Source organism: Podarcis melisellensis (genome assembly GCF_964234715.1).
Source record: "Podarcis melisellensis genome assembly, chromosome: 12".
Taxonomy (NCBI): domain Eukaryota; kingdom Metazoa; phylum Chordata; class Lepidosauria; order Squamata; family Lacertidae; genus Podarcis; species Podarcis melisellensis.
Genome location: NC_138544.1, coordinates 50,267,633 through 50,291,598, shown reverse-complemented (window position 1 = coordinate 50,291,598; position 23,966 = coordinate 50,267,633). Strand labels below are relative to the sequence as shown.

The 23,966-nt window shown below is 38.2% G+C and overlaps 1 protein-coding gene across 1 annotated transcript in view; it reads right to left on the bottom strand.

The window, feature by feature from the left end:
* Positions 1 to 3,685: 3,685 nt before the first annotated feature.
* The window catches only part of PRKAG2 (protein kinase AMP-activated non-catalytic subunit gamma 2), a 205,627-nt gene continuing 185,346 nt past the window's right edge, over positions 3,686 to 23,966 (bottom strand). Inside the window, 9 exon segments of the mRNA XM_081882786.1 lie at positions 3,686 to 4,343; positions 5,366 to 5,459; positions 8,782 to 8,928; positions 10,113 to 10,150; positions 11,115 to 11,280; positions 13,976 to 14,102; positions 14,849 to 14,903; positions 16,336 to 16,381; positions 22,211 to 22,269. Coding sequence (XP_081738912.1) covers positions 4,312 to 4,343; positions 5,366 to 5,459; positions 8,782 to 8,928; positions 10,113 to 10,150; positions 11,115 to 11,280; positions 13,976 to 14,102; positions 14,849 to 14,903; positions 16,336 to 16,381; positions 22,211 to 22,269 — 764 coding nt within the window. The 3' untranslated portion in view covers positions 3,686 to 4,311.

The window sequence follows — 23,966 nt, the reverse complement described above, 5'->3', positions numbered from 1 at the left end:
GGTTAAAATTATGCTCTTTGTGAAGGACTGGGTGAAGAGGCCTTATAGGTTTCTGCCCAAAACCTACATTATAGGTTCCAAAGCAGGCAGGTTCCCCGGGATTTTTTTGTGGGGGGGGGAGGGTTGCTGGTTGACAACATGGTGTTGGGTGTGCTTCCTTATCTCCTGTTCTCCAACTCACTTGCTTCTCCCAAGCATATGTGTAACTAGCATAGAGTAACTTTTATGGGGGGCCAGTGTGATGTAGTGGTTCAGAGCAGTGGTTCTTGTAAGGATGTGGTGGTGCCACAATAGTGTGGCAGAAAAGGATGGCAGTGTGGCAAGAAGATTCAAGGACCATCAAAGAAACATTTAAACATTTCAGTGCAGTATAGTATAGTATAGCATACAGGCAGCAACCATTCTGTACGCGTCCAATTGATGCACAACTGCTGACTAGTGGGTCCTTTCGGAGGTCGGAATGAGGGAGTAACGGGCTTATGCACACTTTCCTGACGCACCTGAGGGCCAGGAATGAAACCCCCAAACAAAATGGTTACCGCCTGCATTATCAATATATATATATATATTTTGTAGAACATTACTGTGAGTCCTTTTTTTGTTTCTGGATGCATTGATCAATAAAAAAAAATCAGTGCAATGTGAACAAATATTTATTTTGAAAGTATGGCCTAGAGAAAAGTTTGAGAACCACTGGGTTATAAATACAATGAATATTTTTTTAAAACTTCTCTCTCTGGGTAGTGAGGATTAGGCTCATCTCAGATGGTGCAGCAAAGTTTGGGTTTCACATAGAAAAGATTGAATAAGAGTTACCCAAGAAGACTGACAGTGTTACAGTAGAGTCTTTGTATATCTACAAAGATATACAAAGTATATCTATTGCTGGGACAAGTAATTGTTGAGAGCATGCTTACCTATATGGGTGAATGTATGCTGGTAGTTTTACAGATGTTTCAGTAGAATTTATGTGCCTCTTGAGAGAGGGGAATCCCATTTTATGGATTTTGATTTTTTCTGTTCTATATACTGTAATAATAATTTTAAAAAATCATGAAGATGACGGACTATGCAGAACTTGATAGACTGACGGGAAGGATCCGAAATCGATGAGATCAGAGATTTATAGAAGATTGGGAAAAATTTACAGAGTATATGCATAAATTAAGTGATAATCAGATAACGCTTGTAAGCTTTAATGAAGCTCTGTAAGAAGAAATGTTAGAATGTGAGCAAATTAAGACTTAATCTATAAAAATAATGGAAGTAAGGTTTTAGAAATGTGTAAGAAATTAAGAAGGAAAGGAGTATCAGTCAAGTTGAGGGAAGTCAAAAAGAGAACGGATATAAAAAAGATGTATGGATTGTATAAATTTTGTATTGGAAAAATTGAATAAAATAATAATAATAATAAATCAGGGCTTTTATTTCAGACAGGACCTTGCCGTAATTCAGTTCCAGCACCTCTCAGATGGCTGCCATTGCCATTATAAGAGAATGAGGGTGGATTTCATGGTGAGTTCTGGCACCTCTTTTTCTAGAGAAATAGCTCTGATGATGATGATACATAATTTATTACTTGCACCCTGCCCATCTATTAATTGTGTTTGTTGATTTCCTTTGTAAACTTTGCCATTTTTTAACGAAAAGTAGTTTTACAAATAAAATAATATTTTGTGTTCTAGCCATTCACTCCTCTCAGATAATATTGTTTCATAACCCCTCCTGTTTTTCTGTTTCTGCAAACCTTTGAGTTCTCCCTAGTTTGTTGATACTTCCCTAGTTCCTTGTGCCATTTTGGCTGCATAAGGATTCACACTTGAAGAAAGAGTATACTATTAGTATATACAATGTTTCTCTCAACTTATAAAGTGTTATTAAATTTAAAGATGCTTTGGCCACCATGGGATGTAGTTTTCTTATCCAATAGCATTTACTAATAATTGCTCCCATTCGTTGTTTCATACACGTATTTTGCTTACGTATTTAATTTTAATGTTTAACCTGCTTAAAGCACACATTCTGAAGAGGATACAAGTAGGATAGAAGTCAGTACCAAAGGTGGAAAAAGTACATTGTCCTTCTCAGCCATGTTAACTCTGGCTGCAGCTGACAAAATCTTATCCCATCTGAAATCTCTGGATAATTGTTCACCTTTCATGAGAGACCTCAATGCTGTACTGACAACCTTGTAGACAATGAAATTTGCACAGACCATCATGTATTGTTGGAGGGGTCAGGAGAATGGTTTGGAGTGTAGATAAAAGGAACAGGGTATTCTGGATTGTAAGCACAATCAGTTCCTTTTGTTTTTTGTATCGTATGTATCACCTATTTGAAATATAAATGATGCAGAAGCAAACTAGGACTTGTCTTGTGTCACCTTCTGAATGTCCAGACACAGCAAATATATTTTCCTTTCACACTGCTCTTTCATAAGCATCTGGATGGCACAATACAGCACTATATACTCCACATTAGTTCTTCTCCATGGCCAAGTCTTCTGTAATGTTTATTCACAAGGCAGTTCCATTCAGCAATGGTCTCTTGCAACATTAGTAGATGCCTTATTCCAGGTTTAGTGCTTTTTATTGCTACCTATGCAGCACAACTGGGTGTGTGGATTACTTATGTATTGCCCCTGAAGCCTGTTCCATTTGTGTGTGGTGTGTATGAAGATTTAATTACTGGCTTCCTTTCATTATGTAATAGTTAAAGAGAGCTATTTGCTATGGGAGGAAATAGACAATAAAAGGAACAAACCTTCCCCAGCGATGTTAACTAATGGTTATCATGAAACTTTTCAAGAGACACAGTTGGAACAGCCTCAGCAGAAACACATAGGCACTTTGGCAATGATGTCTGAACAGTAGGGATGGGAAGTCTTGTTGCAGAGATACAGTCTGCTAGTATACAGCCAACATATCCACACCATGTACAGGGGACAAATAGATGCTTAAGGGACAGGACCTTCCCTGGAAAGAAGCTATTCAACTCCAGAGTCTTCCACAGATATCTTTCTTTAATTTCTCAAAAGGGAAAAGAACTGCCTGTTTTCTGGTTTTTTTTAAAAAATAAGCTTATTAAAAAGAGAAGAGCACATCCTTAAAAACAACTACATTTTGGACAACAAATATATGTTTATAGTTTACACAAATAACCAGTTTGCCTTCTGAAAGGAATTAATCTGAATCGCCCTAAAAATGGAATATGCCAGAACATGTGGTTGTACTGCATATGGAGATTTATGGGTGTATTTTTAAGTGGATTATGCCATCTTCTGGACACCTAGGATTTTTTTGTTACTAAAATTACACAGTAGGACTTTTGGAATTATTGTCACACCCTGGTTTTCATTCCAATCTTTACAGACTACCAGCATGATACTGTTACTTTTCTGCAAGTTTATATGCAATCAACATTCAGCTTCCTTTGTTGATTACTTTTTCATAGCTTCTTTTCTGTGGAAATATGAGGTGTCTAGTGGTGATACATGACAAACCCCTGATTTCTGTGCCTCTTGTGTACACAACCCATCTAAAAGCCACATGGTTTGCACCACTGTTTTTAGTAATGAGAGATCTTCTTATATAACAATCAATGTTTTATTAATGAATATGGTGAAGTTTTAGCTATCCACCAAAGATGTGTAAAAAAATTGCAAGAAAATAAAAATAAATAAAGCTGGTTTTAGATCAGTCTTGTTTTACCATCTCTTCAGAATGCAACATTTATAAACACACAAAACTGTCATTAAAGTCTTAAAGTAATCTACTGATATTCAAATTACAGCTTTTATGACAAATCTAATGATAACTGAAACTGATTTGGTTTTAGGTTTAGCGACTTGAACATTCAAATACAGTGTCTCGTTTCACACAATACTTCCTCTTATTGTGATGGGCAACAGCGATGACATATTGTTGGCTTTTTGACATAAGGCACTATGATATGAATATGCCATACACTTGCCTTATGTCAGAGATCTGTTGCTGAGCAGTGACTTCTATCAAATACAAAAGATGTTTGTTTTCAGGATACAGTGCATTTTAGATGAAGGACATCATGTGAAGTCTTTCAGCAAACATTTTGAAATGCAAGCCTGTATTTAATACATAAGCTTTTTGTCATGCTGCTTTTTGTGTGTGACAGTCACTGGGAAGTAATAGACTAGTTACCCAACACGCAGTCCCAATACACACATACTCATCCCCATTTCTCTCTTCTCTACTGCTGCCAGTGTTCTTGAGGCAAAGATGACCCAGTAACTTCAATCAAGTTCTTCTACAAAGGTTTATACGTTCACAGCAATCATTCAGTTTCACCTTCCTTTTGTTTGGCACCTGTTAACATAAAGGTAGATGAGAGAAAATGTGTACACCAGGGGTCAGCAAATGTTTTCAGCAGGGGGCCGGTCCACTGTCCCTCAGACCTTGTGGGGGGCCAGCCTATATTTTGAAAAAAATAATAATGAATTCCTATGCCCCACAAATAACCCAGAGATGCATTTTAAATAAAAGGACACATTCTACTCATGTAGAAATACGCTGATTCCCGGACTGTCCGCAAGCCAGATTTAGAAAGCGATTGGGCCAGACCCGCCCCCGGGCCTTAGTTTGCCTACCTATGGTCTACACTTTCATATCATGGGAGAGATTGCATTTGCCCAGCATTCAACACATAACATTTTTGTGCCTGGCAAAATTTGATCTTTCTACCCCTGCACCCAGGGGTGAAATTTTCAAAGCCATTATGCATCCTGCCAAACTTTTTAGTTTTATGGAAGTTTGGACCATTCATAATATACAATGTATAAACTTTACTTTTAAGCTCTAATTCAATATACACTGTACCTTTTATTATTTTAAACTTTTTAACTAGAGGACATTATGGTCCAGGTGCAAAGTTCTGCTGACACCCAAATGCATTCATAGCAGTTGTGGCCTGGATACAATTCTTTGCTTACTTATATCAGAGGCAGCCCAGGGCACTAAGTGCAAGTGCAAGTTCAGTCCATTACATTTGTGTGCAAGGGAGAGATTACTGTGCATACCAATGCTCCAACATGCACAAGGGTCAATCTGTACGACTAACTGATAACTACAAGTATTAAACAAGTTCTCCACATAATGGAGAAATTCACATTTTAGGGGTGCTTACTAAAAGATGTGCTGGTTTTCAAATAAGGTTATCATTGTGACATTTGATGTGAATACAGGAGACAACTGGCTCAGTCATGAAGCCCACTTGGCCTTGAGGAAATCAGCATCAGTCTCAACTTTCAAGAGTTGTTGTGAGCATAAAGTTATTGTACGATACTTTGTATGTTACAGAAGAACTCAGTACATAAATGCTGCATACATACCAGCTGGTGAGAGCACCAGAGCTTGTAGGATGTCCGAGAGGGAGATGATACCAACAATACTATCTGCTTCATTCACTACCACCAATCGATGCACCTGCAAACATGAAACAAAAGCATATTAAGAGATTACTGTATTTGTCAATAAGCAGTGCACTCCACGTTCATGTTAATATTAGCCAGATGAATCAAGCTATTTAGAAGGACACTCAACTCCCCCTAAATGAATTAATATAGAGACTTTCCAGAACAAATTTTTGTTCAGCTCCAGAGACCCAGGAGGGCACACCACATTCAAATTGAATTTACAGTGAGATACAAAGAGAAAACATGAACTGGATCCATTTTCCAATGCCGCTAGGTGAAGCCTGGATCAGACCATTTAGTTTTACACCAGTATGTCATTAAAAAGCAGTCCCAATTTCTCTCACTGTTAGCACTTGCATTCACATCTTTTCTGTGGGCTTGTACATGAATAACTGAAGGCCCAGCTGTTCTATAATTGAACAGGGACACGCTGCACAGTAGCAGAATACATTTCACTTTTCACAGCTATGAAAGGCTAATTGTTGAAATGCTAGCAAGGTGTTATTTAACAGTAAAGAACTGTCCGTCGACAGATAGAAGAAATCTGAGAGTGCAGATTGCATTTTCCTCATTGTCAGAACAGAATATAAAGTTCAACAGAAATTATTCCTACTCATTATGAATACATTCAAGTGGAAAGTTCTTGTTAAAAATAGATACTGTCTGTAACCCAAACACTGCCACATAATCTAACAAGAAACAGACTAAAACTAACAAGTCTATTTTTATTATAAAAGTGAAGTGTAATGTTACTGGTTCCATACATAGTTAAATCATATTTATAATTAGAATAGCCTAATTTACAACGTCAGCTTAATGGTGTGCCTTTAAAATTTATGCACCACTATTTTAGGTGCATATTATAGTTTGTGTTTGCCCAGTAGGGCTTTTAAACAACATACCCTCCCCACATATCACATCTCCTGAGTTTCAAAAGCAGTTTGCTATACTGCACAGCCACCCCTTTGGGCAAATGTACAACCAGTCAAGCATTGATGAGTAGACAGTGCCAGCAGCCCTCTGTTTGTGAGTTTGCATCTAGTTAATTGAACTGGGGAACATGCCAACAGCAGTGCCATAAACCCACACGAAGTATGCCACAGTTGGCATCTCATATATGGGGTATGTGAACAGCTGTTTGAGAGGGAAAAGTCCACAACCTTATCTTGACACGCTTTTCTAGAGTAGGGCTACATCTTTTTCACTTTATAATCTGACAAAAGTTTTGTTCAGCTGTTTTTAAATACGCACACTTATCATGGAGTACTTGTAGCTTTGCCACGAAGACATTTGAGTAAGACAGCAGTTGTTTATGGGAAAGATGCCCAAATGATTAAGATGCAAAATAGTGAGATGATCAGTTCCCACAAAGCATTTAAAGAACGACCAGACTCTTAACAGATGACCTCGGCTCTACTAAACATTTGATGTTTTATGATTGCTCTCAACCATTTTCCAATTTTGTAACCACTTTAAACTTCCATCAAAATGTTTGCTAAAAGTAACTCAGAAATACAAGAAACAAAGAGCAAGAGAGGCCTTTGTCAAAGAAATAGACATAGCAAAGTTCAAGTCAAGGTACTTCAACAGTTTAGGACAGAGGTGAACTACATACCGGCCAGGTAACTTAGAGCTCCTCTTCTCTTGTATTTGAACAGTCATACCCACCTGATACAAATGGGGAACACAGGAAAGAAATAGAAAAGGGGGGAAATTCTATTTTTATATATGTTCCTCTTACGTTGGCGATACTTTAGACAGGGTTATTATGATGGATGGGTTTAATATGACTATTAAGTATGGACTATCACATGGTCAGTCACTTGGCCATCTTTCTCAAGTTCAACAGCTTCATTACTCAAAGGCTATCGATTAATAAAGTGACAGTACAAACACTTATCTGCCAAGACGCAACAGTAATAACCAATTACTTTAAAAAACCCTCCACCCATCCTCCAATCTAATTCAGATTTCTGGTATCTACGTATGTTGTGAAATAATTACATGGCATCTTTCTGAAAAGATATTGTAAGATCGGCTATGTCTGTGTTTTGAAATATATAAAATAAAATTGATATACCATTGATTTTAAAGCACACACCTATCTTAGTTTATGTTGGAAAGTTTCCATTGCTACCTGTTCTTGCTTTGTGTGCACCTGATCGGGTGTCATAACTGATTTTATCCCATATGAAAAATATAACTCAGAATATTTTGCATTTCACTTTTTCAAATTATGGTCTGAAATTAGGGCACTGGGCAGGGAGAGGGGAAAACGAGAAAGCATATTATGGCTTGGTGGGCTTTGTCAGTGAAGGAAGAGTCTATGTTCCATTACAATGGTGATGGTTGTATGGGAAAGTTTCCCATATACCTCATAACATTTATCCTGTCCCATCCTAGGGGAGAAGGAAGGAAGAAATCACAAGATTTTAAGGGGGATGTCTAAGAGCTTGAATCTAGAAGCTCAAATGGATACCCATTTTCTGATAACTAGATGGGAAGCTACTTCCTAGCCTGCTGCTTGCAAGGTGATCATGCCTGTAGCTAAAAGGCAGCACTATCCCAGAAGAACTGTCCTGTCCCTGGTATTACTGCAGAATTCAAAACGTGCAGTATTTTGAAAGCAAAGCGTAATTATTGATTACACCCTTATCCAGAACTATGTGCTTTGTATTAAACTTACAAGAACATTTCAATGAGTTTGCATTTCTTTTCCCCTTTCAACCAACATATACTAGTTGTCACATAAATACTGATTAAAGGGTGCGCTAGCAGAATCCATATTTCTGTGATGTGCCTTTGCAAACTAATATTCATCAAGTTTTAAAAAATATGGCAGAAGTCACAGTTCTCATATAAACACCAACAGTCCAGCTAAGTTTATCATCTATAAACCTTAGGTTAGAGCAACTTTAGATCTCCCACCTCTTCATTTCAGTAAAAGACCTTTAGACTTCAGTCCATCAACAATGCCACATGTTTTCATAGGTAGCCATCACAATCTCCACAAAAATCAGGGCTTGGTCACACTGCTTGCCAAAACCCGAAGTCTCCAAGGCTGTAGTAGTTCATCATGCTCAATTACTTTTTTATTTTAAAGAAAGTGTAAGAAATATGACAGTCTTTAAAAGTTAGAATAAAGAATCCATGAAGTACAGAGCCGTTGTGCTTTATGTAGGATTATAAAATGTAAGTTTAAATGCGCATTCTAGCACACCTTTGAAGGAGTCTTACGCAGACATCATCCGAGTCCTTCTTTGAAATTGTGTTAGCTGGAATTCTGGTTAGCAACACTACTCAGAAATGTGTTGTGGTCCAAGAAATCTCACCTCAGCTTTAACTATCCGATCCACGATGGTCTCCAGTGTTTCCAGCTTACTGCATTTCACAACACCTTCAAAATACTGAGAGCGGTGTTGTAGGGCTTGTGTCACTGTGATATCTAAGTTATTATAAGTTTTTTCAGCAGCAAGATTCTGAAAAAAAGTGATTAAATAAGACTCTTTTTTAAAAAAAACGAAACACCCAATGTATTATCCCCTTATATCAGGAATGCGATGCTACTAAGATCATTTCAGAAAAGGAACAAAAACTCAGTCCTCCAGATACACTAAGAGTACAATCCAAATAAATATGTGCAATGTTAGGTTGCACAAAGATATAACATTATGACCAAGCTTGCATGCCAGTTAGGAGGTCTATTGTGCCTCTTCTAAACATGATTGGCTCTTTGCAGATTAATGTTTCCTAATCTCCAAACCAAGTTTAGGATATCAGGAAAACCCAGTGAGCTTGCACACTCCTCTCCTTCCTGTCTCAAATGGGTAGTCCTATTTCCTTTCAGTTTGCACCAGATTTCCACTTTAATCATGGTTGCAAACTGTGGATTAGTGCAAATTAGTGTGTAAACATAACACTAATCATAAAAAGGACCCCTGACAGTTAAGACCAGTTGCAAACGACTCTGGGGTTGCGACGCTCATCTCGCTTTACTGGCCGAGGGAGCCGACGTTTGTCCACATATTTTTTCCGGGTAATGTGGCCAGCATGTCTAAACCGCTTCTGGCGAAACTAGAGCAGCGCACAGAAGCGCCATTTACGTTCGCGCCAGAGTGGTACCTATTTATCTACTTGCACTTTGACATGCTTTCGAACTGCTAGGTTGGCAGGAGCAGGGACCGAGCAACAGGAGCTCACCCCGTCGCGGGGATTCAAACCGCCAACCTTTTGATAGGCAAGCTCTAGGCTCAGTGGTTTAGACCACAGCGCCACCCGCGTCCCTCTAACACTAATCATAGATAGCTACAAAACTCACATTGAGTGGTGGGTGGTCACAGAAGAGGGGAGAATGTAGGAGCATGCTAACCTATGATATCCCGATCTTGATTAGGAGATGGGGCACCATTAGGTTTGCACCGAGTAACAGACTGCATTCTTTTGTTGGTTGCCAGTTGCTCTCTCCTCTCCAAGGAAATTTACCTCTCCACCCCCCTAGAAGCACTCATGGAAACCATCATAGGAATAATTGAAGTTAGAGACTAACATAGACATATCAGGAACTGAAGAGCAAAAAGGACCATTCTACTCTAGGAAAAGCCTCTGGGCAAAAGTGAGAGATATAAAATATATTTAAAAAGATATAAAACATGTAAATACTTACTATTACATCAAATTTGGAATAAATATCTACAACTTTTCCTAAAAACAGAAGATAAAACAAACTTTATGTTGGTAATTAAGCTATAAAACCAAATACAATACTCTATATTAGCCTCTGTCAACCTGGTTCAAATGTTTTAAGAGTACAACTCCCACCAGTCCCTGGCCAGCACAAAGACTGCTCTATACAACTTAAAAAATTGTTCAGTAGCACCTTAGAGACCAACTAAGTTTGTTCTGGGTATAAGCTTTCTTCAAGAAGGATGTAAATACACCTAGAAGTTGTATTAACAGATTTACAGCTTGGTCCCATGCTTGTTTACTTCCACATTGTGTATGTGACACACACTAGGCCTGTGATTCTGTACATGCTTACTTTTGAGTCAACAAGTTATAGTGCAGGATGAATCCATATAAAAAGGTGAACATATTTTAGGAAACAGTGAATTTTTAGCTTCAATGATTTCAGCACAGAAAATAATTAATGGCAAATTTCACCTTCCTTACTCAAGAAATGCTAAAGGATAATCCATCTGCACTTTTCTGTACATTATATTGGAATGGAAGGAAAATAAAATTACTGCAGAAGTATAATAAATATAGAGGTGCAAATCAGGAGTAATTTTATTGAAGTGAAAACACACAACTGAAAAGAGAAGCAAAAATATATTTTGTTCTAGATCCTATAGGGTTTGATGAGAGTAGAAAAGGGATATGTGCAAATGTGCTTTTAGCTTTAAATGATAATGAAACACAAGATAACCAAAACAGAATGGAACCATTTTGTTCTATTACAGTTTCCTATAAACGTAATTAATTCAAGTGAGATGATAAGAGATGTTATGAATAAAAGATTAATCAAAGGGTGATAAAGAAGCTTTTTTCTCCTTTTATTTTTTCCCATTTAATAAGGCGGCTCAGATAATTTAGCACTTACAACAGATAACCAATGGCAAAATAAACTATTTCCTTCCGAACGATAGCCATTTTACTGAATACAAACCTGACTCATCCACAACAGGTAGTGCTGATATCCTTCTATCTACAAATATATTCAATGCTTTAATGATAGGAGTGTCTGGGTGTATAAAGGCGATGTTGTCATATGTTCCTATCCCAAGTTCATCCAGATTTTGCTTCATAAAGGCAGGCTTTGGCATTTCTGACACCTAGAAGAAGTAAAATACTACTTGTTTGTCAGGCATATTTTACCATTTTTAAGCTACACAGCTCACACAGTTTTAAAAATTACCACGCAAGGAATTTCCTTATCATGTCTTTCAACTGGTAACATATTTTTTTTTTTCTCATTCTTTTTTATTAGTTATTTCCAAAAAGAACACAAGGTAACACACAAATACAAAAAAAAAAAATACACAGAAGAAAAAAATTAAAAATAATAAACAGCAATTATCATTTCCATATCATCCATATAACATAGTCGTCTCTTACGGGACTTCCTTCAGCCTGTCCATAAATCATTCGAAGCAATAAATAAAATTACACGTTTCATTACTTATATTGTCATTATACCGATTCCTAATTCCTATTTGCTTTGCACAATAACTCTTAGTCTTTCACAGTGCGTCTCTAAATCCCTTTAGCGTTATTTGCCCTTCGCTAATACATTCCAGATAATCTACATACTTTTCCCAATCTTTGGTGAACACTTGGTCTCTTATGTATCTAACTTTTCCTGTTAATCTATCCAACTCTGCGTAATCCGACAACTTAGATCTCCACTCCTCCACCGTTGGGGTTTCCCGTAGTTTCCACTTCTGGGCTAATACTACCCTTGCTGCCGTAACCGCATAGTATACCAATCTGCGATCTTCCTTTTTTATCTCTTGTCCTAATATCCCTAGAAGAAAGATTTCTGGTTTCTTTATGAACGTGTACTTTAATATCTTCTTCAATTCAGTGTGTACTTTCTCCCAAAATTCAACTGGTAACATATTTTAGTAGCCTAGTAAGCTTAAGATTAGTGGCCAAAGTCAAATGCGTTAGAATGAAGCTAATACTGTTTTCAAAGTTGAACTCTATTCTGGCATTCTGTCCCACGTTTCTTGCCCATATAGGGATGCCCTGAACTGGGAAAACACAATAAATATCCAATATACAGTAACACGTTCACAGCTTTTATAATTGCAGCATGGATTGCAGTGGCACAAGTGTCCTTGGTGTTTTGAAGATGTAGCTTATGAAAGAAACAGCACAGCTATCATTCAAAGCTTGCTGCTTCCTTGTCCAAGCTTCACAATGCAATTGTTAACGCCTTATATAAGGTTGCATGCTAGAACTTCTGAGTGTCGTATAACCCAGGCATCATTTGGACATGCTTCTGCAGCTGTGACATTTAGCACACTGAATTTTGCAGGAGAGTTATGAAAGGGATAGCATGTCTAAGGAGTTTTACTAGCATATCTTTTTATTGTACCGATTACAGACAAGTGGAACCTCCAAGAATGTTGAAGTGTATCCTCGCCTCTTAGTAGGAATGCTCCTGGACAGGTTTCCAGCCAGCCAATCATGACCCTGTCCATTCTACATTTCTATTTTCCAACAATCAATCAATATTCTGTGCTTATTGAGCATGCTCAGTCCTCACTGGGCTGTTTTGTGGTTTGTTTTTCAAAATGTTCTCCTTCTGCAAACCTCAGAGTTCCTCTGAGCATGCCAATACCTCTTTCCTTTCTCAGTGCCCCCAGGTTGGCTCCAATCCTGTCTCTGAACTCAGTGATGAGCCCTATTATGAGAATGCAAAGTTTGCATAGATCTTTACCATGAAGGTTTCTTGGCAGTAAACACTATAAAGTTGCTGCCATCTGAATACTCTGTAAACGCTATTTGCATGACCCATCCCAATACAAGAAATTTTGTCACCGGAAAAGGGAGACAACAGAAACCATCCATGTGGTCATTTGATAATTCTCAACTATAATCTCATTATACTCCTAAACTTTATAAAAACCTAGGAAAATCAACTACAGTTTCAAGTGACTGAACTAGGACAGATGACTGTAAATGAGACAAGCCAAGCCTTGGATTTGTACCCACTCCTCCTCTATGAACAAGAAATGAGAGTAGAAGCTTGCACTTTTGACGAAAATAAAAACTTAAAGAAATGTTCCTTATTCAAACTCCAGTAGGATAAAAGAATCCAGGATCTTGTTAGAATAAACTAAGGTTCCAAGTTTGTACGTAACAGGAAACGGTGCTTTAGTCTGCAGTGAAAGCAGAAGATTTGATTTTCTTCTCACATATGCAAACCGGGTGATGAGGTTTCACCTGCAAAAGTGACTGGACTATTCAGGAGTCTTTTTTGAGACTGCTTGATTGCACAGGTCCAATTAAAATCCTGCATAGTTATTATGAATGGAAACACTTTTATCACTAGTGAAGAGTAAAGGCCTGCTACCAACTGCATGAAGAGAGACAACAGGAACATACCTATTATTTTTGTACCAGTGTAAGTGTAGAGTATAGTGGTACCTCGCAAGACGAAATTAATTCGTTCCGCGAGTCTTTTCGTCTTGCGAGTCTTTTTTGTCTTGCGAAGCACGGTCAAGTCGCAACTGCTCCTCTTCAAGCGGTTTTAAGAAAAAGGAAACAAACTTGCAAGACGTTTTCGTCTTGCAAAGCAAGCCCATAGGGAAATTCGTCTTGCGAAGCAACTCAAAAAACGAAAAACTCTTTCGTCTTGCGAGTTTTTCGTCTTCCGAGGCATTCGTCTTACGAGGTAACACTGTATTCAAAGGAAATGGATCATATAAGTACAGTTGTTTATAAAGACTTTACTAATGTAACAGTGAGCTTTGTCTGTTCCAACATCAAGAAGTAATAGGAATTTATTATTTTACTTACAAAAAGCTGGAGAAACTTGAGGATTCTTTTATGGGTAAGTATATAAAGTGCATTTCCGCTCACTGGGTCAATAACTGGCAATCTGTGGATTCTGTTTTTGATCAGTGAATACACAGCATCAAAAAGGCTGTAGAGAAAGTTATTGCAACTGTTAGTATACTCTTACTGTGATATCCGAAGACAGCTTTGATCATTCCCCCAAAGCTACACTCTACCAACTAAGTGATTTTTAGTAAATAGTGTTGGAGGAGGTTGTGAAAACTGAGCCAAAGGGCAGATGATTTCATTACATCATTGTTAAAGTAGGTATAGTACAGTTTAACATCAATATTATATCAGATCCTGTCAGCCAAACAGGAAAATGCTTTGTGATGGGGTGGGGAAAGAGAATGTTTTACTTATAAGGACCTGAAGATTACTAAGATTCAAATGCACAATAAAATAGAGGACAATAACAGTAATAAACACAACAGCTTTCTCACTAAATGTCCTTGTGCTGGCTTGGAAGGGTTACACAGAATGGATGGTTAATTATAGCATAACAAGCTTCCCTTATATAGTAATATACTAATACTACATACAGAAATACATGTAACTGGAAGCAGGAGCGGAAAGGAAGAAAACTTATGCCATATCCTCAGTATTTCTTGTGTAATCATTACCCCCCCCCAAAAAAAATCAGATTCAAAACCCCCAAAGATTCTAAGATAAGCCATAAAGGTTCCTATCACCAATTTAGAAACTTAATTGAAGTTAGAAACTTAGAAACACCAACTGCTAACATGCACTATCTGTCTTGTCCCTTGCAGCTGTGTGATGGATGTATTAGCACAATTTACATTTTAAGAAATCAAAAGTAGAAAAGCATCTTACCTGGCGTCTGGTGAAATGTTCACTAAAGGCTTAAAGGTTTCTTGTAAATAAAGCTCTGTATAATTAAAAACAAAACCAATGCTTCATAAATCAATAATAAAAAATAGTATTTCATGAAATATCCACACACACTCTTAGCAGTGAACCCGGCATATGAAAGTGAGGACAATCCATGATTTACCAAATTAAAGAATGGCAGTGGTTCATAAGAGCAATCACTAGAGGTCGCTATAATACTATATTAATACACATGAATACCATAAAAAAGTAGACAGCAAATGCTGAGCAGAGGGTATTTTAAAGAAGTGTTTCAGATTACTAATGTAAGTGCTTTTTGTTTTTAAGGCACCACTGTCTTCTCAGGCACCTGCAGCAATAAATGAACTTCCAACTTTTTCTGCAACGCATAGCATGTCCTGAAGACACATCTACAAGATGAACATTTATTGAAAGATCTTCAATTTTTTATCTAACCATCATTTCCTGAGGAGTGACTTGGTAAGGTGGAAAGAGCTAAAGGGAGGCAATTTATATTTATGAAAATATAAATACAAAATGCCATTATTACCCATACTTAAATCAAAACATGCAACATGTAATAATTAAAATTTACACCACCAGTCAGAAATATATAACACATACAGGTGAATATTACTGTGATATTTCATCTTCCAGAGACTGTTTAAAAAACACTTTTTAATAAACTTGCCTGGTGAGCATCCTCTCTTACAACATGTAAGTTTTGTAAGAAATAACACATTCACTCATATGAAGATGATAATAAAGAATTTCAGGGGGATTTCCAAGATAACTCTTATCATGTAAACTATTCACCGTTTTAAAGTTCTCCAGCTATAGATGATCCTTCAAATATCCCAAAAGCAGCATTTTAGGATTCAATAGATCATATCCAATAATCTCTTTTACTACTTGCCAAAATGAGGACTTGAGCTTTTCCAAAATACCTGCATTAATTTTGTCTCTAAAGCTTTACACCTCCAAGTCCTAGCTTCCTGTAATTTTATCCTTCCTGCAAAGAAAGGCCTTAATTTGAGCTAATCCCTTTAGAATTTTACAGAATACAGACTACAACAGACTTGAGCTTTTCCCAAGATATGAGCAATTAGGATGGATTCCAGCACTCACATTTGTGTTGGAATCTCTTCCACAGCCCATGGCACAGCCCAAGTATATCTGGGTTCTCAGGCTAAGGGAACATAGGAAACTATTCCTGAGTCAGACCATTGGTCTATGTAATTCAATATTGTCTACACTCACTGGCAGCGGTTCTCCAGGGTTTCAGGCAAGGTGTCTCCTGGCCCAAGCTGAAGATGCTGGGAATTTAACCTGAGATCTTCTGCATGCAGAGCTGATGTTCTACCACTGAACTATATAGTCTTTCCCCTATTAAGGACAACACATAGTATAGTACTGCATAACAGGTTGTGAATCACGTTCTTAGTGCATATCTTTCAAAGGGTACTTACCCCTCCATGTTTCAATCTTGTGCTCCTCCAATTCATAGATTTGTACCTGCAAAGAAAAAACAGGTTTGAAGCTCAAATCTTTAGCATATAATTTAAAAATGGCCAGTGAACTAAAGGCTATCTACCTTCAAGTAATTAGGACTGAGGCACATAGTTAATATGCTGAGATTTACTATAGTAATATGGGTGACTTTAAAATGCAATGAAAGGCTGACAAATTGGAAACTAAACCAAAATCCTGAACAAATACTTAGGATTTTCTGCATACACAGCCACTGGAATTGACAATTACATTCTAATTTGAATCATTTTCTTATGCTCTGTTGCAAGCACATTACAGCAAACAGGAATTAAGGCTGGTGGGAAAATACTAATTGCTAACGCCAGCACTGGGATGAACAAACTTCTCATCTGCATGTTTTGAAAATGAAATTTTATTTTCCTACACTGATAAAACTAATCAGAGCACTTGGCTGAAAAGTGGTTGAAATAACCAGGTATAGAATGCATTGCTAACAAAATATATTCATTCTGCTGTCAAGAAAATAATGAAAAAAATCTTGCTGAAGCAGAAATGTTGGACATCTTCCATTTTCTTGTGTAGATTAAAATTAAATCATAACTTGAGTGTCAGCAGCAGCCCATTATCCCTATCACTAGCTGTGTACAGTTATGGGTAGCTACATGCATTCTTTACAAGACACTTACTTTAAAAGTTAAGTTTGAAAATGCCACTTTTGATTTGTCATATTCAACTAGGCAATCGGGAGCATTCCACAGGCTCCGAAACTTCCATCCTTCCCTGGTTAGTGTTCCCCATACTGCAGCATTACATCTGCGTTAAACTAAGCAGTTTTCCATGTCAGGGAGAAACCCTAATTTCAAAGCTAACTACAGTTAATGCTAGTGCAGATAAAATGCTGCAACATAGTTAACACTAATAAGGGAAGGAGATTGCAACACATGCCCAGTAGTGTCGCGTGTGCTTGTCCAAGATGTGCAAATGAATCTTCAAAGTTATACTGGCATATCATTGTAGAATCTTATACAGTTGTGTATGGTAAAGGCCCTCTCTGCACACTCATTTTGCACTAACATACATATGCAGATCCACTGTATCTTCCCTACCCTGGCATAAAATTGCTACCAGACCCAAAGATAACAGGAGGAGCAAAAGAACTGGAGATTCCAGAATGTTACACTTTTGAGTTCAGCACCTTTCCCTGCAGTTCCCAAATAACATTAGCAGAGGTGGGAGGGTACATTACAACATTGCCATCTGCTGACACTATGGCACCATGCTTCAATAATTCAGAAGTTTGGGTTAAAAGAGCTCTTGAATGTTGAATTTTAGACTGGGCTCTAAAGAATGCAAGCCACAAGAGTTAAGAAGCATATTTCATTTTCTCTACCTAAGAAATCTTCTTTAAAGGGAATGAATCTTTGCAGCACCCTTTAAAAACCAAGTACCAATTTTGGTATATAGAGTTTGACTTGTTGACATTACTGCAACAGTAATGATTTGAGTAATGGCAGGAATGTTTGTAGCAATGGAAAGAACTTGAACTTTGTACAGAAATCCCTTGGCATGGGTGCTTGGCACTCTAATGCAAAATAGAAACTCTACTTACAGTACTCCAACTTTCCTCATGATGGAGTAAAAAAAACCCTGAATCCATACACATCAGCAAATATGGAAAACACTTATAAGCTATTGGAATGCATGCAACTCTTACAGCAGTGGTACAGCTGGATTTTATTGCCTTACAAAAACGAACACTCCCTTATTTGATGCTGAAAATGCGGCAGTGCTAATTTAAAATTCCTGGCTCCTCTACAGACCATGGTTTGCAAATCAGGAGTCATGCTCATTAATGGTGCTCCCTTTCCTTCACTCTCCAGATGTTATTCCTTTTTTCTTCTTGAAATTCACTTCAACAATGCAAACTAGGCATCCTTTGTAAAATGGAAGCTGTATTCATATTTGAGCTGGGATCATCAATGAACATGGTTTGTGCTTGTGAATATGTAGCATGAAAAACAAAGAAGGGAAGGGGACAATAACTCTGGAGAGGAAGTAACTATGGTTTCTAGGAAGTTAAAGTTACAAAATGCACCCATCTAATGATTGTGAAATTGAAATTATGGTTTTCAAAGTGCAAAAAGATATAGTGCTAAGTTTACACTTAAAATTCACAAAGCTGCATTTCATCTCTCATCACATCTATCCACTGTGTCAAACATAATGGCCCATTCAAGGTTTGGTGGATTAGGAACATGCCACAGGCTCATATGTTTCCTCTTTGTGGATTCCCTCCTCCATTTTCTGGTTGCCTCTATTCAATTATTTACCCAATTCAGATTACAGAAAACCAGAAATGGAGGAGAGTAAGCAAAAAGGGCAAATGTATGCCTGCAGTGTATGCCTGATCCTCCAAACCATTATATGAAGGATTGTTTGGACTGCACCAAATTAATTATATTTACATCATGATTAATTCCATTCACTATTTAGTGAATTTATGGTTTCGGTAACTGACAGAGCAAGACTTTATTTTCAGTGAGTTAAATGTCTGATGGTCATTTATGCAAAAATAAAGAGCTTTTGCTTCTCCTGCTGCAACAAATTAAAAACAAACAAACCTACAGTTAATAGGTACTTTACAGAGTAGCCTTTTCAACTATTCAAATATAATACATTCTTTATTGCTGCTATTCCTTTTAGAACAATGTCAAACTTCAATGTCAAATAACTTGTTGACTTTGTTTAGCAACTGAAGGACTACTAACAACAAACATTCCCTCAGCCAGAAATAGCCAACTTAGTGCCTTCCAGTGAGTGTGAACCAAAACTCCCAACATCCCAGACTACTGCAGATGCTTGCTGGGGCTGATGCAGTCCACAAAATCTGGACGGTACCATGTTTACTCCATGTGTTCTAGACATACTAAGCCAAATTGGGGGAAATGTGATTGAAGCAATACAACCAGCATTGTTGAAGAGCTACAGGCAACTGTTACCTATATTCAATGAATCACTATGATGCTTTTGGTCACAGTAGAACCGCTACATCAGCGCAACAGAAATGCATAGGTCAACACTATCCTGGTGATAAGTCACCATTTGACCAGCATAGTTTTTTTACTAATGTGGTAAATTTATTTTGGGCTATAGCACTGAGATTGCTTGGGGGCGCTCCATCCATAAAATTTCATCCGCATAGCAAAATAGAACTCTTCTCCCTAACATCTAGATTTCTAAATGTGTAGGGAGGAATATTCAGCAGAGAGCCTCCATACTGCAGTCTAAAGTAGTACAGCCTTATCACCTTCGCAGGAGAAGGGCCACAGATTAGTTGTGGACAGCTGTTTTGTGGCACAGAAACCGTGAAGAAAGCTAAAGACAGAAGCAAGGACTGGGGACAATTAACATATGCAACATCCTAGGAATCAGTGGAAATCTAAGCACCTGACAAGGAATAGGTATCTGTTATAAATAGAGCCCTGCAGCCAAATATTTAGCAGGTTCAATTCAATGGGAAATCCAGCCCCAGTTCCTTTTCAGGCTCCTTGGCAAACCCTAGTGTTTCCAAAGCTCTGTTTCATACTCATTCCCATTGTGTCCAAATCTGATAAGATTTGCCTGACCTTAGGCTGGGTGAGAATTTCCCAAAACTCTACTTTCTCCTTGTTACAGGATTGTTAATTAACATGGTGCTGCCTAGCGAAGCCAGTATTGAGAGAGCTGGATACATAGACAAATGTGTGTCATGGCTGACAGGAATCATAAAATGAAGCATTTGACCCACTGTGTCTGTGCACCATTCCAGCGATATACATCTTTAGGACCAGGTGAAAGAAATCTAAATTTTTCTTTAAACATTTTCACTGTCTCTGTTCCAGCAAAATGCATCAGGTACACAGGGAAAGACAAGTAGCAGATCAGACTTAACTACCAAATGGTCAGCTGTTTCCTCTCCTTGCACAACTTGATTATCATTTCCTGAAAAAAAACTAATAAAGGAAGTTCTTCTCCTTAAAAGTGCACCAAAAGGGTTTCCCCCTATAACTGAATTTATATGGTTCCAACAATATGTTCTGTGCTTGACTGAAGGGAGAACTGGAACTTACTGGCATTAAAGCACATAGGAAAGTGCATTTCAACCTTGTATGCAAGGCAGAAGAGTTTTAAATTGGAACAGTTGGCATGTTCAGATAAAGCTGCTATGCTGAAACGAACAACAGGAACTAACAGGCTGGATACCAATCACGATTGCTATGTAGCAGATATATCCTGGATCCCAGCTGCATGCCTATACAACTACATGCAGTTCCCACTTACCAAACACAATGTGTACCCAGGAAATTGTTCATTAGGCAAGGGTTTGCATAACAAACTGGTGATTTCCATTATTTCCCCTGTGAACATTTCTAACCCATGATCTCTCTCCCCTCTCCCACCACGTTTCTTCATAAAAGGGCTGCAGCCAACCAGGAAAAAAGAGACAAAGACAAAACTGATTTGTCCACACTCTCCCCTCCTTCCCTCTCTCCATGGTTTCTGTCCGAAAATGTCTGCTGCAGACCAACAAAGCACAAACAAGGAAGGAAGTGGGCAAACTCCAGTTGTTTGGATATCAATCTGCTTTGTATGTAGCAAGGTTTGGCTATTACTATGTTCACATAAGTGAAATTTTTGGATAATGAGCAGGTGGATAAGTGGCATCTCTGTGTATAAATTTGTGTCCTAACTTCATATTAGGAAACTGTGGAGGGGTTGGCTCATTTCAGTCATACAACAAAACTAGTGCCCAAGAGTGTCTTGCCCCAGGACAACTAGTTATTTTCACAGTTAAACCAGCCTTTGAATCAAGGTATCTGCAGTCCAACACTTATTTGATGTACTAAACCACACTGACTCCATTCCACTGTGCATATTTTCTGCATACTTTGTGTTACATCCATGTTCTTTCTGCTTTTTATATTGGTTTGTGCGTACCATTTTATAACTATCATGGTTAAGCCAGCTACCTCATGCACCAGAGAAATAAAAAACAAACTCCTTCAGTATCATAGACGTGCAATTATCTAAAGCAGGTGTCAGCAAACTTTTTCAGCAGGGGGCCGGTCCACTGTCCCTCAGACCTTGTGGGGGGCCGGACTATATTTTTTGGGGTGGGGGGGGGGGAATGAACGAATTCCTATGCCCCACAAATAACCCACATATGCATTTTAAATAAAATCACACATTCTACTCATGTAAAAGCACCAGCCAGGCCCCACAAATAAGCCAGAGGTGCATTTTAAATAAAAGGACACATTCTACTCTTGTAAAAAGATGCTGATTCTCGGACCATCCGTGGGCCAGATTTAGAAGATGATTGGGCCAGATCCAGTCTCCGGGCCTTAGTTTGCCTACCCATGATCTAAAGCAATGTTTCCTAAACTTGGGTTTCCAGCTGTTTTTTAACTACAACTCCCATCATCCCTAGCTAGCAGGACCAGTGGTCAGGGATGATGGAAACTGTAGTCCAAAAACAGCTGGAGACCCAAGTTCAGGAAAAACTAACCTAAAGTATCAAGTTTGATATGAAGACAGGAATAACAGTTCTTATCACCTCTCTTATTCAATAACTAGTAAGTGATATAAGATAAAGAAACCTTTGCCCAAATGTCTACAGAAAAGGTGGGGATCTTAATTTCACATGTACCATTCAGAATCTAGCAGCAAAACTTTCCTTCCTCTTCAAAAGGCAGCATTCTTTCAACCACCCATCCAATTACAAAAAAAAAATATTATCAAATACATTGTTATCAATGCTTTTATTTCAGGGATACTCACTAATGATAATTGTATTTATGAGGTTGTACCTACCATTGGAGACTTATAGTATCTATGCAGTATATTAATGAAATCTGTAATAGTTAACATTCCTGTAACAAGAGAAAACAATGCAAAATAAAGATTTAGATCATATTTAGACACAATTTTTAATTAACAAGTTAAAATAAATTAAATATTGCATCCCTAATTGATAAAAGTTCCTTAAAAAAATTCCTAGTGTAGCTTAGAAATATGAGTGTACATGACACTGCCTGCCTTTTACAAGAACCACCAGAGCTACATAAACATAATTCCTACATAATAAAGGGACATAGCATTTCACATCTGTAAAACTGGTAAGATCTATTTTGTCACACAACTCTAGCAAAATGTCCTCACTAAACAGCTCCTAACTGTTGTTTGGTATATGATCAGGAACCTCAACCTTCCACGCTTACTCCTTCCCTTGTATGCCAAGATTTGTTGTTATTGTTTAGTCGTGTCCGACTCTTCGTGACCCCATGGACCAGAGCACGCCAGGCACTTCTGTCTTCCACTGTCTCCCGCAGTTTGGTCAGACTCATGTTTGTAGCGTCGAGAACACTGTCCAACCATCTCGTCCTCTGTTGTCCCCTTCTCCTTGTGCCCTCAATCTTTCCCCACATCAGGGTCTTTTCCAGGGAGTCTTCTCTTCTCATGATGTAGCCAAAGTATTGGAGCCCCAGCTTCACGATCTGTCCTTCCAGTGAGCACTCAGGGCTGATTTCCTTCAGAATGGAGAGGTTTGATCTTCTTGCAGTCCATGGGACTCTCAATAGTCTCCTCCAGCACCATAATTCAAAAGCATCAATTCTTTGGCGACCAGCCTTCTTTATGGTCCAGCTTTCACTTCCATACATCACTACTGGGAAAACCATGGCTTTAACTATATGGACCTTTGTTGGCAAGGTGATGTCTCTGCTTTTTAAGATGCTGTCTAGGTTTGCCATTGCCTTTCTCCCAAGGAGCAGGCGTCTTTTGATTTCGTGACTGCTGTCACCATCTGCAGTGATCATGGAGCCCAAGAAAGTAAAATCTCTCACTGCCTCCATTTCTTCCCATTCTATTTGCCAGGAGGTGATGGGCCCAGTGGCCATGATCTTCGTTTTTTTGATGTTGAGCTTCAGACCATATTTTGTGCTCTCCTCTTTCACCCTCATTAAAAGGTTCTTTAATTCCTCCTCACTTTCTGCCATCAAGGTTGTGTCATCTGCATATCTGAGGTTGATATTTCTTCCGGCAATCTTAATTCCGGCTTCGGATTCATCCAGCCCAGCCTTTCACATGATGAATTCTGCATATAAGTTAGATAAGCAGGGAGACAATATACAGCCTTGCCGTACTCCTTTCCCAATTTTGAACCAATCAGTTCTTCCATATCCAGTTCTAGCTGTAGCTTCTTGTCCCACATAGAGATTTCTCAGGAGACAGATGAGGTGATCAGGCACTCCCATTTCTTTAAGAACATTTAAGAATTTCTTTAATGCCAAGATTAGATTATTCCATTTTCTGGTTAATTATAAACGAGAAGTAGCTAATGTGATGTTTAATTACAACTCCCATCAGCCTCAGCCAGCGTGGCCAATGGTCAGGAATGAGTTTTTACAGAACTTGGTGAATAAATCAAACTGAACCCAGAAAGTTAAGAGCTTGGCAACTTTACTTAGTTATACACAAGTAGGCCGAACAAAACTGTAGCCATAGGCCTACTGTAAATAATACTGTAGAAACTTCTGGTGATGCAGTCAGACAGCAGGCTGAGTTTCTG